The sequence below is a fragment of the Panthera tigris genome, chromosome E3 (genome assembly GCF_018350195.1).
Source record: "Panthera tigris isolate Pti1 chromosome E3, P.tigris_Pti1_mat1.1, whole genome shotgun sequence".
Taxonomy (NCBI): Eukaryota; Metazoa; Chordata; class Mammalia; order Carnivora; family Felidae; genus Panthera; species Panthera tigris.
In genome coordinates this window covers 37,406,312-37,422,702 of record NC_056675.1, presented here as the reverse complement: position 1 = coordinate 37,422,702, position 16,391 = coordinate 37,406,312, and the positions used below count along the sequence as shown (strand labels likewise).

General features: G+C 52.9%; 1 protein-coding gene and 1 long non-coding RNA gene across 9 annotated transcripts; one reads left to right on the top strand and one right to left on the bottom strand.

Annotated features, from left to right (window-relative positions):
* Positions 1 to 249: 249 nt before the first annotated feature.
* ZNF500 (zinc finger protein 500) lies at positions 250 to 16,137 on the bottom strand. 8 transcript variants are annotated; one of them, XM_042971906.1, is made up of 8 exons: positions 15,641 to 15,806; positions 14,233 to 14,306; positions 11,256 to 11,392; positions 7,168 to 7,666; positions 5,349 to 5,532; positions 5,068 to 5,132; positions 3,947 to 4,058; positions 250 to 2,198 (listed from the first exon to the last, which is right to left on the bottom strand). In XM_042971906.1, the coding sequence occupies exons 4-8, from the start codon at positions 7,567 to 7,569 to the stop codon at positions 1,513 to 1,515; spliced, it is 1,449 nt and encodes a 482-aa protein (XP_042827840.1). In that variant the 5' UTR covers positions 7,570 to 7,666; positions 11,256 to 11,392; positions 14,233 to 14,306; positions 15,641 to 15,806; the 3' UTR covers positions 250 to 1,512. The 8 variants fall into 8 exon arrangements, with proteins under 8 accessions (XP_042827840.1, XP_042827839.1, XP_042827838.1 ...); XM_042971905.1 differs by lacking the exon at positions 15,641 to 15,806 and adding an exon at positions 15,365 to 15,443; XM_042971904.1 differs by lacking the exon at positions 15,641 to 15,806 and adding an exon at positions 8,632 to 8,786 and having other exon boundaries at positions 14,233 to 15,386.
* On the top strand, positions 8,726 to 11,287 carry LOC122234669. Its single transcript, XR_006212555.1, has 3 exons — positions 8,726 to 8,919; positions 9,182 to 9,311; positions 11,203 to 11,287. It is a non-coding gene; the product is annotated as an uncharacterized LOC122234669 (long non-coding RNA).
* Positions 16,138 to 16,391: the final 254 nt, after the last annotated feature.

The following is a 16,391-nucleotide window of genomic DNA, read 5'->3' as shown; positions in this document are numbered from 1 at the left end:
TCTCAGGGTTGCTTGAGAGAATGTTCTGGAAGAGGCACCAACAGGCCCAGGTCCCAGGCCGGGAAGCAGGCGGCCACCTCTGGCACCAGCCTGGACACGACAGTAGTGAGCCTGCAGACTCGCAGCTACTTAGGGAAGCTGGGTTACCGGCAGTGCTGGAGCTCTGGAAGCTGGCCTAGAAGGTAAACACCATGCTTAAACTGAGTGGCCCCCTTCTCTAAAGAACACATAGGGCAGAGCACACGAGGCCAGAAGGACCCGCTTTGTTTATTAGGGAAACAGAGAGTAGGTCATGCACCCTGGAACCTGGGTTATGCTGGAAGGTGAAAGTATATACAGTGATTGGGTGACAAATGGAATGGAGCACAGCCTGAGGTCCAAGGCCACCCAGCCATGGGAAACTGCCATACTCCCTGCGTGGAATGTTCTGGAACCCAGTGGTTTCAGCAGCTGTCCCCAAGACTTCAGTGATGACTAAATGGAACAAGTACTCTATACTGTTCCCCTCAGCCACCCAGGAGATAGTGGATGTGCACAGATCAGAAGCATGTCCACCGCAGAAGGACAAAGTGGGCAACCAACGCTGCCTCTGTCCTGGCCACTTGGGGATGGAGCAAAGGCGGCCCTGGCTCCTGCTGTGGGGACAGATGTCAGTCATCTCCACAGGCTTCCTCACATGCCTGCGGAGGTCGGAAGATGGGCTATCAGGGAAGCGTACTCACATGAGTCATCTGTCCTTTAGAACAGCTGTGGCTCTAGGCAGGTGACCCGCAACTCATCCCACTGCCCGCTGACACCACTGGGATACGGAACAAGTCCTCACAGGCTATGTTTTGAAAATGTGGCAAGGCTGGAGGGGAAAGGGGGGAGACCAGGGAAGGCTGGGGTATGTTAATGCTGTAAGGAATGGGAGCCACTGAGGTTTCCCTGAAGTGGACTAATGAGTGTCCCCCGACTTCATGTCCATCCAGAACCTCAGAATGTGCCCTGATTTGGAAACAGGGTCTTTGCAGATGTAATGAGTTAAGATGCTGTCATTCGGGATTAGGGGCCCTAAATGGAATGACTGTGCCCTTACAAGAGGACACCAGAGACACGGGAGGGGCAGAGATGGGAGTGTTGTGGCCACAAACCATGGACACCAGGAACACCGGCAACAGCAGAAGCCAGGAGAGAGGCCTGGGATGGTCTCTCCGTCCGGGCCTCCAGAAGGAGGCAGCTCTGCCCACATCTTGGTTTTGGACTTCTGGCCTCCTGAACTGTGACAGTCCGTCCCTGTGGTGCTGAGCCACCCAGGTCGTGGCCATTTGTACAGCAGCCCCAGGACCCACGTACACCCGGCTTGGTGTCTAGCCGCCACTGCCGAACTCCGTGTCCAGATTCCTCCTTGGGCCTGAGCACCTGAAATGTCCCACTGCCACAAGCTGGGCCCACACCAGGGGCAAATGGGATCAGTGTGAAATGCCTTAAGGTTAGGATTTTGGTTCCAAAACAGAAACAACTCCAGCAGCTTCATGAACTGTGACCTCGAAATTCTGAAACGGATCCCGGAAATGGACAGTTCAATGAGCGGCGGCCAGGCTTTGGCCCAGGGGCCTCCCGGAGCCGCGCTGTGGGGCTCCGCTGGCCTGGGGGGCGCTGCTCTCTGCTGTGGGTCCGCTGGTGTTTGTGGAGGTCGGTGCCCCGGCGGAAGCCCCTGCCACAGGCCGGGCACACGAAGGGCTTCTCAGCCGCGTGCGTTCTCCGGTGCGCACTGAAGTGGGAGCTGTTGCTGAAGCGCTTCCCACACTCGGCACAGGCGTAGGGCCGCTCGCCGGTGTGTGTCCTGCGGTGGATGACCAGGCTGGAGCTCTGGCTGAAGCGCTTCCCGCACTCCGCGCACGCATAGGGCTTCTCGCCCGTGTGCACCCGCTGGTGCGTGCTGAAGTTGGAGCGGTCACTGAAGCCCTTCCCGCACACCTGACACTTGTAGGGCCGCTCCCCGGTGTGTGTGCGCTGGTGCTTGGTCAAGTGGGACGTCTTACTGAAGCCTTTGCCGCACTCAGGGCACGCGTACGGCTTCTCACCCCGCCGGGGTCCTCCTCTTTCCAGAGACTGCTCAGGCCTGGTCATGCCCCCAACCAGCTCTCGGTCCTGCTCCCTTCTCGTCGGCACGTCCTGCCTGGCGCCCTCTCCATCCTCAAGTTGCAGCCCAAGCCCTGAGACAGAGAAAGCACAGTCCCTGAGGCCTTCGTGGGGCGAGGGGATGCTCCTGATAAGAAAGAAAGCAAAGGCTGGGCGGAGCCTCAGAACACTCAGCAGGAAGTGCTTGTCAGACCCTGGATGGAGATAATTAACCATGGGCAGCGGCTCGTGAAACCCTCACCACGCCAAGGAGGTGGGTGCTGTTATGACCCCATTTAAAATGAGGAAACTGAGGCACGGGAAGGTTAAAGAACTTACCCAGAGTCACTTGGCTAGTAAGTTACAGGGTGGGCTCTGGAGTCTAGGCTCTTAGGCTCTAAGCCAGGGATTCTAACCCTGGGGCAATGGTGGCCTTCAGAGGGCACTTGGCAATGTCTGGAGACATTTTTGGTTGTCACAGCCAGGCAGTGGAGTGTTGCTAATGGAATCTACTGAGTGGAGGCCAGGGGGGCTGACGAACACCCTATGGCACACAGGATGGCATAACAGAATTATCCAGCCCCAATGTCAACAGTGTTTTGGTGTTTAACCGAACAATGGCACCACAGCCAGGCTAAACGACCTCTTGGGTTGGGACACCTGGGTGGCTCAGTCGGTTAAGCATCGGACTCTTGATCTCAGCTCAGGTCATGACCTCATGGTTTGTGAATTCAAGCCCCGAATCAAGGTCTGTGCTGATGGCGTAGAGCCTGCTTGGGATTCTCTCTCTCCTTCTCTCTCTCTCTGCCCCTTCCCTACACTCTCTCCCTACCCTCTCAAAATAAATATACTTAAAAAAATCCTCTCAGGTTGCTATACTCTCTACTTAACATCTACACTCAGCTGTAAATAAAGCAGATCAGCCTCAGTACTAGTGGATGGGCCTCATCTAATCAGCTGAAGCCCTTAAGAGCAGAACCTGTGGTTTCCCAGAAGAGGAATTGTGCCTGGGTTTCGTGCCAGCTGGCCTGCCCTGCAGACATCAGACTCAGGATTGCAACATCAATTCTCACTTGAATTTCCAGCCTGCAGGACTGCCCTACAGATTTTAGCCTTGCCAGCCTCCACCATCCTATGAGCCAATTCCTTAAAATAAATGCCTTTACTTACACACTACACACACACACACACACACACACACACACACACACACACACACACACACAATTGGTTCTGTTTCTCTGAAGAAATCCAACCGATACCAAACAAGCACCTCAATTCCTTCAAAACCAGACAGCGTTGGGGGATGAGCTGGGGACGGGGCTGGAAAGGAGAGGCTGTGGATGGCCAAGGCCCTGCCAGGAGCAGCTCTACCCACAGGGGTCACGGGCAAGCCCGTGAAACTGGACGAGCCGTGTGGACGGAGGAACCCAGGACAGCTCTGGGCACTTGCCTGGGATGAGCTGAGCAGCCATACTCTCCCCACTGCAGCTGGGCCTCTGACGGGTCTCTAGCAACCCTGCCTTTGCAGGCTGCACTCAGCTGGGTGCAGAGCAGGCTCTCCAGGGAGTGTGCCCGGCCCATGGAACCAACCTGGTGCGGGGTGTGAGTTCCTAGTTTAACATGCTCCCCAGGGATTCCTTGGGCCACTGCAGTCCAACAACTGTTGGATTGGCTTGGGTAAGTGGAGAGACAGGATTGGCTTGTGGTGGAGAGACAGGAACGGTACTGGGCAGGGAGACGGCCTGGGAGATGCCAAGTGGGCCACAGCCAGCCTAAGGGAAGGAGCCACCCTCCCTGAGACTGGCCCACATCACAGACATGCCACTGATGAGCACGTTACCCCCGCTGTCGGGCAGCACATCCCAGACGCAGCCCCGCTGAGCCGGGTCCAGGCACTCCCACTCCTCCTGGGACAGGTATGCCGCCACGTCCTCCAAGGTCACCGGCACCTGCTGGAGTGCAACTCACTCAGTCCCCTGCCACGGCTCCTTCATGCGGCCGGCCTAGCGGGCTCACCCACCCCCTCCACCTGTAACACAACGGCAGATCCTGCTTGCCTCCCCCACTGCCTCTCTCCTACACCTTCCCTCTCCATATGCGGTCATCCACTCCTGCTCCTCAAGTTCCGCTCACAGAACAGCGGAATCCTGCTGGCTGGGAGGACACCGTCACCACCATGCCGTGTCCCACTGCTGCAGGCCCAGAGACACCATGGACAGAGCCACCGTATGGAGCAGCTGGTCCACTGCGCGCTCAGCCACTGGGGCCCATGCTCCTCAGGGGCACGAGTTAGACAAGCCTTGCCTCAGGTCGAACCAGCCCTGGGACCTGAGTCGGGTGTCTTGGGAACTTCAGGATGCCTCCAGGCCAGTAGTTCCCAAATCTAGCACCACAGTGACCTGAGGAGCACATTAAAACCCAAGCAAGCAATGTCTAGAAGAGGCAAATGCACAGAGACAGAAAGAAGACCGCCAGGGGCTGGGGAACAGGGGTGGGGAGGGACCACTAACGGGTACCGGGTGTTTTGAAGAGGAGTATGTTTTGAAAACCATCACGATAGTTGCATAACTCTATACGTATACTAAATGTTAAGTACTCTAAATGGCCGAGTTGTGTGGTATATGAATTATATCTCAATAAAGCTGTTATTTAAACAAGCTACGGAGGCTCTGATTCCAGGCCAGGGCTGGGGGATGAATCTATATTTTTACCCAAGGTCCCAAGAATCTAGCGCCCCGCTAGGTTTGAAGCAATTGCCCCAGTCCACCACTAAGCCCCGGAATCCTCTGCGACACATCTAATACCCAGATGGCATCAGAGAGAAGACTTCCAGGAGGTGAAAGTAAGGGTAAAGGGGTCATTCCACGAGGAGCACCTCCGAAAGCTGGACCTGGCCATGGAGAAAGTGTCCCTGTAACAAGGGCGTGGGACACACAGGGATGCAGCAGAACACCCACTCACCTGGGACCAGGATGAAACGAAGGACGTGGCTGGTGCCATCTCCTGATGCTGGGAGGCCACTGGGCCTGGGGAAAGACACAGAGTGGTCAGAGAAGGCCACACAGCCCAGGTGTGGAAACAGTAGCAAAAGCCCAGACAGGGCCAACTACTCTGCACCTACGCTCAGTCCTGGGCAGGAACCTGTCCTTCCCACATGCAGTGGCCCAGCCTCCTGTGACAACCTCCTCCCTCTGCTTCCTTTCCCTGCAGGGCTTCCTTCATCCAGAGGGATGGCTACTCACCCCTCTTTGGCCAGAGCTGGGGGCTCCTCTTTGGTGTGTGGCTCAGCTGGGCTGGGGGCTGCTGGCTGGAGCATCCAGACCCTTCCTCCAGAGACAGCTCCTCTGGCTCAGCCTCCACTTGGTGTTTCAAGCACTGTTCTCCTGTCCCGTGGGGCAGTACATCATCAGGGAGCACTTCCAGGCCCTGCATGCAGATGGAGATCTGCCCAGCAGTTCCCAGAAGTTTGGGAGAAAACCCACAAGGTCCCCAACCACTTTTGCCTCAGGCACCCCTGGCCATGCTCCCTTCCCAGGCTCCCAGGCTCCCCCCAGCTGTGCCTCACCACCACCACCCCCGCCGGCTACCTCCCCAGGTCTGCCCCCACAGGCCTCCGCATCGCACAGAGTCCTCCCTCCAGACTGTTCTGGGAGAAGGAATGTGAGCTGGGAAGAGGTCAGGCTCCCAACCTGGACAAACGGAGGCTTGCTCTGCCCCTGAGTGAGACTCCACTGTCTCCCCATCACACCGCACTCTCTTACCCCTCCTTCCTTGGTGTTCCCCACAGACCCTGGACCAGAAAGGCCCTGAATCAGATCTCATTTCAGAAGTTCACACTATAGCACGTGCTACATTTCCTGAAGCCAGTGACAAGTGCTCTGAGACCATCTACGTCCCAATTCCAGAACAGGTGAACGCGATCAACTTGGGTCTCAGCGTTTACTGAGCTCTGCAATAGTACTTGGGATAAGAAAACTTTAAAACCAGTGCCAAGGATCCCTGCATCAAGCTCGACATCCCACACTTCTAAGAAGAGACAGTCCCCTGAGGTTATGGGGTGCATAGAGACAGAGGAAAGGCATGCCAAAGAACTAATCCAATCCGAGCTAAGAGCTATGCAGTAGGACTAATCTAATCTGAGCAAGAAGAATTTAAGACTTCCCTATTACTCCAATTTGGTTACAAGATGTTGGGAGCATGCTCTAGAGTCGTGCTGTCCACAGAACTTTCCATGACAACAAAGTGTCCCATATCTTCGCTGTCCAGTACAATAGCCACTGGCCACGTGTGACAACTGAACCCCTGAAATGTGGCCAGTGTGACTCAGGAACTACAACTGACATTTTATTTAGTTTTAATTTAAAAAATCACACGTGGGAGCGCCTGGGTGGCTCAGTCGGTTAAGCATCCAACTCCCGAGTTTGGTTCCGGTCACGATCTCACAGTTGATGAGATGGAGCCCTGTATCAGGCTGTCAGCTCAGACAGCCTGGTTGGGATTCTCTCCTCTCCCTCTCTCTCTGCCTCTCCCCTGCTCACACTCTGTCTCTCTCTCAAAAATAAACGTTAAAAAAAAAAAAAAAATCACATGTTGCTGGTAGCCACTGCACTGGCCAGCGCAGCTCTGGAGAGGTTGGGGGTGGGGGGGAGCTCTAACTGGGACACCCACCAGCCCCTGCTCTTTCTTCCCAGTGCCCCTCTCCTTCTGGAATCTCTTCAACCCCCAGGGCCCTGCCTTGGAAGATCTCCAGCCTCTTTCCCATCAAAACCTGTGTAGGACCTATGCTGGGGTGAAGTGAATGAACCAAACCACACAGTTCAAAGAGAGCTAGTGGGGCTACACGTGCTTAATCGACAGGTTTACACCCATCGGCCAAGGCTGAGAAACACTTTGCAGTTGCCTTGTTTCACAGGTACAGGCAGCCCCAGGTCCTCCCAATGGCCAAGGCAGGCCGCGGTCTCCACAGCCCAAGGAATCTCCAAAGGCAGATCTTAGGAGCAGAGCCCTGAGGTCTTGGGGCCCCATCTCCTCACCTTAGGGCCAAATTGCCCCCCACCTCACCCGCTGCCTCTGCTTCCTGGGCTCCCGCTGCAGCCCTTCCACGAGGACCACGGCCTCCTCACCACTCTCCGGCTGCTGCTCCCGCACCCGGGCCTGGATCTCCCCAGGCAGCACCATCAGGAACTGCTCCAGCACCAGCAGCTCCAGGATCTGCTCTTTGGTGCGCAATTCAGGCCGCAGCCAGCGGCAGCACAGCTCCCAAAGGCGGCTCAGGGCCTCCCGTGGCCCGGCCACCTCCTGGTAACAAAAGAGCCTGAAGAGCTGGCGGAAGGTCTCAGGGCTGGGGTCTTCCGTCTCCAGGGAAGCCTCCTCTTCCCAGCAGAAATCCTCCTCCACCTTCACGATCAGGATCTCGTCTTGCTCCAGGGGTGGTGGAGGCTGGAGACCAGGTGTGGTGGCCATAGTCTGGGGCAAGTCTTGCTCTTTCTTGTGCCTGAAAGGTCAAATCTGTCTCTCCCTGTACCTCTGGCCAGACACTGGAAGTGATGTTTTCAGGGCTCTGTGGAGAAACAACATAATCATTTGGGGTGCAGCACTGGGGCTAGTTAAGTGTCCACACCCATAAGGCCCTGCCCCAGCCCCAGAGCCAGCTCACCCTCATTGGCAAAAGACCTGAAGTAAATCAAACCGTCCTTGCTTCTAAGCCCCCTGGTAATTCCTAAGCAAGTTACTTAAACTCTCAGGGCATCGATTCCTCGTTCAAAAAGTAGAGATGATGATATTCCTACACACAGGCTTTTGAAAGGACTAACCGGGATTTTGCAAAGGGTTTTGAGCACTGACTGGAACGGGGCCAGAGCTTGGGAAGTGCAGTTTTCATTACTACGGTTGGCCCTTTTAGGATGGGGTCCCCTTGGAAATAGAACCAGGGCCCTCTGTGTCCAAGGGGACGCGGGTTCTGTCACGACTTGACCCTCCAATTCGGGCTCGGCAAGCCCTGAAAGCCCGCCGGTTACCCTGGGTGGATGGGTCACCACGACCCCTCCAACTCCAGGGTCCTGAGAGAGTAGGGACTCCCCGGCCGGGCATGCTTTCCCCGGTTTCGTCCTCAGGTGCAGGGTGAGCGGTGGCCCAGGCCGAGCACAACCCCGGGTTCTGGTGAAGAAGGGCTGCGGGACGCAAGCGGCGTGGGCCGGGACTCCGCGCCCGCACTCACCGGCAGCGCGGCGGACCGGGCCGGGGGCAGGACCGTGGGCGCGGGGGGTGCAGCAGGCGGGCCGGCTAGACCCTAGACCGACAACCTGCACAAAGCGGAACCCAAGCTATGTCCTCTTCCAGCCACGGGCTGAGCCCGCTGTGGTACTAGAGAACGAGGCCGTGTGGGCGGACCCACCGCAGCACTGTGGGTAATGTAGTCCTCGCGCCATTAGCTGGGCCGGCTGTCGAGGGTGGGAATAAGCCTGGAAGGGCAGGCCCGCGAGATGCATTGTGGGCAACGTAGTCCTCGAACCCCTGGCCGACTACCTGTAAGCGCGTGGGAATGAGACCGCGTGGGCGGGACCACAGGAAGCATTATGGGTATCGTAGTCCTTGCACCTTCAGTGAGTAGGGGAGCGTTTCGAGGTCCCGTAGCTTCTGGGCCATGCTACCCGTGTCGCCTCCGTTCGCCCTCCCCTAGCCTGAGAAAGGTCCACGGTGGGAGGGGATTTTGTAAATTTACGTTTCTACTTACATAGTACTTTGTATGTACCAGGCTCTGTTTTAAATACTTTGCAACTTATTAACAGTTCATCTTTGAAACAAAGACGGGAGGTAGGTACTATTAGCAATATTTTACAGATGAGGAAAGGAGGCAGAGAGGTTCAGTGACCAGACCAAGGTCACACACCCTCAGTAAGTGGAGAGCTGAGGTGAGGTTGGAATCCAGGCATCTGTCCTAGTCCAACTCCTTAATTTTAGAGACTAAGAACTGAAGACCCAGAAAGTTACTTATTTGGAGCATCTTGGATACCAATGGCTGATTTCTTTTATTTGTTAATTTAATCAACAAATACTGGGCTCTGCTTTGTAACAGGCAAGCACCATGAACAGGAAGTGAACTAGACAAATGGTCCCTGGTGTTACTGTCCAGACTGGAGAAGACTAAGCCCCTGACCCTTTAAGCAGGTAAAGGGTCTTGGTGAGGGTAACCTGCCTACCACATGGTAAGTGCTCCATCAGCATTATCGCTGACATAAGGACCAGGCCATCCCTGAGTCCTTTAGTTCTGGCATCCCCAGACCTAGCACCTAACCCCATCTTCCCACTAGCTTTTCTCCCCCTCCTACTCTGCATTCTGTCTCATGTTTCATTTCCCCTGCTACATCCAGCATCCAGTTTTTATTGTGAGCACACCAAGCGGAACAAGGCACTGGGATGCCTATGACTTATTTCTGGAGACAGCCTCTCCCTGAGTGGGAGGCATCTTTAAAATAATTTTTTTTTTTTTTAACATTTATTCATTCTTGAGAGACAGAACAGAGCATGAGCTGGGGAGGGGCAGAGAGAAAGGGAGCCAAAATCCAAAGCAGGCTCCAGGCTCTGAGCCATCAGCACAGAGCTCAAACACAGGGCTTGAGCTCACTGACTGCGAGATCATGACCTGAGCCGAAGTCAGACGCCCAACCAACTGAGCCACTCAGGCGCCCCCTGAGTGGGAGGCATCTTTAAGAGCAGATTTCAGGACTGCCTTCAAGACCACCACAGCCTTGTGGTGGGGTCTGAAGAAAGGCAGGATGATATACGCCTCAGTTTCTTCTTCAACATGAGGGTGCTGGTCAGGACAGGCAGGGCTGTTAAGAATAAACTAACACCGGGGCGCCTGGGTGGCGCAGTCGGTTAAGCATCCGACTTCAGCCAGGTCACGATCTCGCGGTCCGTGAGTTCGAGCCCCGCGTCAGGCTCTGGGCTGATGGCTCGGAGCCTGGAGCCTGTTTCCGATTCTGTGTCTCCCTCTCTCTCTGCCCCTCCCCCGTTCATGCTCTGTCTCTCTCTGTCCCAAAAATAAATAAAAAACGTTGAAAAAAAAATTAAAAAAAAAAGAATAAACTAACACCAACATGTGGAGCTATTCAGAGAACTGGTACTTAAGTCCAACACAAGAGGCCTGCCAACTGATTTGCTTTGGGAACAGAATGTGCAAAGGGGAACTTTGAACAAGTCACAGGGAGCATATAGCAGGAGAGGAAGAAGAAAGAACAAATAAAATGGGAGAGGGAAAAGGAGGAAAACAGAAGAGGCTGGTGGAGAATCTGAGGGACAGTCAGCAAGTTCTGTAGGGCTGACAACCATCATCTAGTTGCAGAACGTGCTGGGTTGCATCTAGGGAAGGGGACAGGTGTGGGGACGCCAGCATTTTCAAAGCTGTCCCATGCCTTCCCCTTTCTGACTGCCTCCTGGTTAGCTGTGGGAACCAGGCATCTCCTCCTCAGAGCCGTATGCACAGAAGTTACCAAGTCTATGTAGTGACCCAGGCTCTGGCCTTCTCCTGTCTGGGCAATTTTCAGTGACTACAACCGACAGAGATTAAAAGGACAAATTTCTCCTTTGCTCAGGATTTCATGTTTGCTTGTCTGTTTAGTATTTCGGTCTTAATTCTATTATGGGCGGAGACACAAACAGGCGGCCCCTAACAAATGTGAATCGGGGTGAACTGGGGCCTCCAAAGACGTACACCAAGCCAGTGCTTCGAATCCTGGCTCCACCCCTTGTCAACAAGGTGTGCCTTGCCTTCCGCACCCGTAAAATGAAGATTGCCACAGCTTCCGCTTCAGGGAGCTGAGAGATGGGATTAGATGAGATTACGTTTGTAAAACACCCGTGACAATATCCAGCACGTGACAAACGATCCTTAGGCTTCATGACTTGTAGCTACTCTGAGATGGAGTACGCAGTCTCAGTGCGTGGGTCTCAGATGCCTGGTGCCGTGGAGTTCCTGTAAGAGGCCCACGGGGCTACTAAGGTCCCAAGCATTGTTCGTGGTCTGAATGAGAAGTATTTATCGTTATACACACATATCACTATATTTATACTTCTAACTGTAGCTTGTTTTCGTAGTGGTTATGGAGTCTACAAGACCGTTTGAGTTAAAACGGCAGCCTCCTACTCACAGAAGTTTGCAAGCAACTGAGCGACCCACACATATGCTTCTCGGAAGACAGAGGGGAAGTTCCCTTCAGACCGATGCCATGGTTCCATCGTCACAGACAAAGCATCGATTCAGCTCGCATTTGCTCTTGGTGTTTAACTGTGGCAGGGAAAAGAGGGTTTACAATCAAGCTCTCCAAAAGTTGTCATCTTTGGTAGCAATTTCTCAGTATCCAAATGAGTAAGAAACAAAAATTCAATATACAAGTCAAATAGTTTAGCTAATTTGACTACATTATCTAAGAGAGTCGTCATGGAGCTACCATGCCCCAAAACTGATATATAATGGGTGTTTTGTTACTTTTTATAAGCCCTCTATGAGCTAATAATAAAACCTAATGTTTTTAAAGCACTTCCTAAGTCCATGGGATTTTCTTACTGTGCTACTGAAATCCTCACAATGACTCTCTTTTATAGATATCATTATGACCCATGTTTTAGATGAGTAAACTGAGGCTCCGAGAGGTGCAGAACTCTGCCAAGGCCACACACAGCTAGGAAAGTGGCAAAGCCAAGTCAAACTCCGGCAAGTCCACTCCAGAGCCTGCTGCCCCAACCACTCACCTAAGGCACTCCTGAACGCCAGCCCGGTAATCAGAGCTCTGCCTTGAAATAAATATCCGAGTGATTTCTTGGAAGATTCTGGTTATCCTTAATTTTTTTTTAACATTGATTTATTATTGAGAGATAGAGACAGAGCATGAGCATGGGAGGGGCAGAGAGAGGGGGAGACATAGAATCTGAAGCAGGCTCCAGGCTCTGAGCTGTTAGCACAAAGCCTGATGTGGGGCTCAAACTCACAAACCGTGAAATCATGACCTGAGCCAAAGTCAGATGCTTAACGGACTCAGCCCCCCAGGCGCCCCTGGTTATCCTTTAAAGGATAAGGTTAGAGGTTATCCTTTAAAGTGGCTACTTTGGGCCAGAATACCCCCTCTGTTTTTCTAAACATAGTGGGAAAATCTGCTTGGTTCATAGTAGGTGCTCAGTAAATATTTGCTGAATGACTGAATAAATTAATAGGAAGCACTTGTTCTTCGGACACTGACCTGTGCTTCCCAACCTTATACAAGTTTGATTCACAAACCTGATGATGGTGACATAAAGGGGGATAAACATGACCTACGCCCCAGAGGAAACTTGCTAGGATTAAATGAGCTAGTACATTAAAATACTTCACACTAGGGTGAAACAAAGAAGCAGTCAGTAAGCATTAGTGTTGTCACTGTTTTCACTAACAGAAAGGATGAGAGACAAGCTGTGAACGCTGGGAACCCTCTCCTTGGAGTCTGGCTGTGTTTTGGTTCCATTATTAAATTTGAGACAGACGAGAAGGACACATCAGTTAACAGGAGGCAGGAGACAGCCATTGTTTATACCCTGAATCACCCAGCATTTGAAACTTTATCTTCTTTTTTTTTTTTTTAATGTTTATTTTTGAGAGAGAGAGAGACAGTGTATGAGTGGGGGAGGGGCAGAGAGAGAGGGAGACACAGAATCTGAAGCAGGCTCCAGGCTCTGAGCTGTCAGCACAGAGCCCGACACAGGGCTCGAACCCACAGACCACGAGATCATGACCTGAGCCGAAGTCAGACGCTCAACCGACTGAGCCACGCAGGCACCCCTGAAACTTTATCTTCTTGTCCCTACAGACAGCAGGCCAAATAAGAACCAGACAAGTAAGAACAGACTTGCAAAGCATGACTATTCCTCCGAGAGAGCTGCTCCAGGATAAAGGAGAAAGGCTGGAGTGTGGAGGAAGGGGGATTCAAGGACCACCAGGCATACTTGGAAATCCTTACTCCTAGGGATGACATCTGCTAGACTCTCCTGTGTGTGGTCAGCTCACGCATCACTCAGAATGGGGTGAAGATTCCACACGCTCCTTTTGGGAAACACAGTGTCTTCGTCTGCTCAGGCTGCCATAACAACATACCACAGACTTTTATGTCTTACAGTTCTGAAGGCTGGAATCCAAGATTAAGGTGTCAGTGGATTTAGTTCCTGAAGGGAGCTCTCTTCTGGCTTGCAGACTGCTACCTTGTCATTGTGCCCTCACATGGCAGAGACAGTGATCTCCCTCTCTCTCTCTTTTAATGTTTACTTATTTTGAGAGCAAGAGAGAGGGATGGGGAGGGGCAGAGAGAGGGAGAGAGAATCCCAAGCAGGTTCTGTGCTGTTAAGTGCAGAGCCCGATGTGGGGCTCGAACCTACAAACTGTGAGATCGTGACTGGAGCCGAAATTGAGTCGGATGCTTAACTAAGCCACTCAGGCGCGTTTCTCCCATTTTTCTTAAGACACATGTCCATCTTGGTCTTCTGTGTATACCATGTGGGACAGTGACATGGGCATGGAGAACTTCTCCCTACCGCAAGAAACAGAGCAGCTCTGGCACAGACAGCTGCTGATGCAAGGCAGTGTCAGGGACATGGGAAGTAGTGGGGGGCGCAGGCCCCATGCTGCCAGCCAGTCTGACTGTTTCTCAGAAGTCTGACATATGGAGGTTTAGGTAGAAACTCCTAATTTTGAATGTAGCCTCAAAACCGGCTTTAAGTCCTATGTGGGGGTCTCCTGGGTGGCTCAGCTGGTTAAACGTCCGATTCTTGACATTGACTGAGGTCATGATCTCACAGTTCATGGATTCAAGCCCTATGATGGGCTCTGCGCTGACAGTGTGGATCCTGCTTGGTTTTCTCTCCCTCTCTGCCTCTCCCCTGCTTACCCTCTCTCTCTCTCTCAAAATAAATGAACGTTAAAAGAATAAATCCTGTGTGAGATAAATAAAACCCACCAACATGCTTCCAGGTCGAGTCTGGCGCACACATAGACGTACATACATAGTCGTATAAAATGATGCAGGTGCTGATAGTGGAGGGGAGAGAGTGATGCAGTTGTTCCTTTAGGTGGAGAATATTTACACAAAAAGACCCTCCGTTCACCTGGGCTCCACCAGCATCTCCTTAGCTTCAATATTTTCTTCAACAGCTTTCTCCAAAAGGGCATGAGGCCAAAGCTAAAGGTAGAGAAACAAAGGTAAAATATCTGTCTCCCCTCAAAAATCCATTCAGCCCTACTGAGGGCTGAAGCCAGCCATGCAGAGGAGAGCCAGCCTGTGCGAGAAACAGAGACAGAGGCAGACACAAAGAGGGAGAAAGGCACAGATGAGGAGTGCACTTTCTCAATCACTGTTTAGGAAAAAGTGACTCATGTGTTACACAATGGTATGTAAAGCTTTATCCAGACCAGAGGTAGGTGCAGGGACCCCTGCAAGGGGGTGTGCAGTAAGGAAGAGATACTGAGTTCAACTCCAAGTACAACAAGGAAAAGTGGGGCTTTATAGCCAAGGTGGAGGAGGATGGAAAATGAGTAAGAGGAAACATCGAGGGATTGTGACAAAATCAACCTAGTAGGATTCTTCCTGAAGGCAAGCTGGGGTGATCAGACATCACCTGAGGGATGCTGGGGCGTGAAGAACCCAATCAGGTATCAAGGGTTGGGGTATTGGCTAAAGTGACCCTGCCGGATTCTTGCTAAAACTGGGCGATGCATAAATGAATACAGAAGTCCAAAAGCCAAGGCCTTGTTGAGAGTTCAGAGTAACCTAAGTAGAGTTTGGTCGAGGAACCTTTGCCACCACCGCCAGAGTAAACGGATTATCTCTGTCTCTCGCTCTCTCTGTCTCTCTCTCTCAGACAGGAAGACTGATCTCCAGAAATAGGAAGTGCCCTTTAGGTTTCTAAAGGCACAAGTTGTTCAAGAAAAGACTTCAAAAGATGCCAAGGGCCCCCGCCCACCGTCTACCTAAGAGATAGAGACCTTCCAGGTCAATGCACAGCCCCAACCCAACATCCAACCCCAAATATTCCTTGTCTTGTCTGCTTGCTTTTGAAATAATATCAGCCACCAATCTCTGAGCACCTGGCAATACACATTTCTCCGTCTATTCTTAATCTAGTAATAATAGGGGTAGTGTGATCTCTACAGGTAAAACCCCCTGAAGCTCCGAGTTTTAAGTACTAAAACCAAGGAGGGTCACAGTCAGGAAGTGACAGAAATGAGCCTGAAACCCACGTCTTTGATTCCAGAACCCCAGCCCCGAAGCACCAGGTTTGAGCACTCAGCCCGTAATAATAACCCAGGCTTTCTAAGGTCTGACTCGGGTGCTACGCTGGACTCTCTCTCCCCGTCCTCTTCGGCTGAACACGCTCTGCCGCGTTTGCCTGTCTGGGGAGCGCCCGGACCCCTCCGCCCAGAGAGACCGGGAAACACCGTCCGCTCAGGTTCGAATCCCGCCTTTGCACTAGTGGGTGCAAAAGCGCTGAGCGCACCGCCCGCGCGCAAATAAACCTTGGCGCCGCTGCCAACGGGATTCGCCGTCTCGCGAGTCTTTCGCCAAGGATCGCGCGAGGTCTGTGATTGCCGGAAGCGGAAGTCGCTGACGCCGGAGCCGAAGGGAGGACGAGACTACACGTCCCAGAGTGCCCAGCGCCGCGCTGGAAAGGCAGACGTCTGGGCCCACCCGGCTTACAGTGGGGTGCAGCGCGTCTTTGGGGGTCTCCACAGGAGGCGGCTCGGCCAGGGCCTCAGAGGGTGGGGCTTCGTCTTCAGGGCGGCCGCGTCTTGGTTGCTGAGGCCGTGCCAGGTCTTGGGGGGTTCTGAGCCTCAGTTAACACATCTGTGAATGGGGACGTTAGCCCTTCAAGGTTGTAACAAGTTCAAAACCATTGAACACGTTTTTCAGAGCATGCTGAGTCCTCCCCTGTGCTAGGCGCAGGGGTTACCAGAGTGGTTAGCAGGCGCTTATTTTCTTGAAATTCAAATTCTACCAAGAGAAGCCGCTTTGATCTTCATTAGCATGGTGCTCTTTAAGAGGTGTTTGGTTTTTTTTTTAAATGTTTATTCATTTTTGAGAGAGAGCGCGCGCGCGCGCGCGAACGGGGGAGGGGCAGAGAGAGAGGGAGACACAGAATCCCCAACAGGCTCCAGGCTCTGAGCTGTCACCTCAAACCCACCCACTGTGAGATCATGACCTGAGTCGAAGTCAGATGCTCAACCGACAGAGCCACCAAGGCACCCCTAAGAGGTGTTCTTAAGTTCA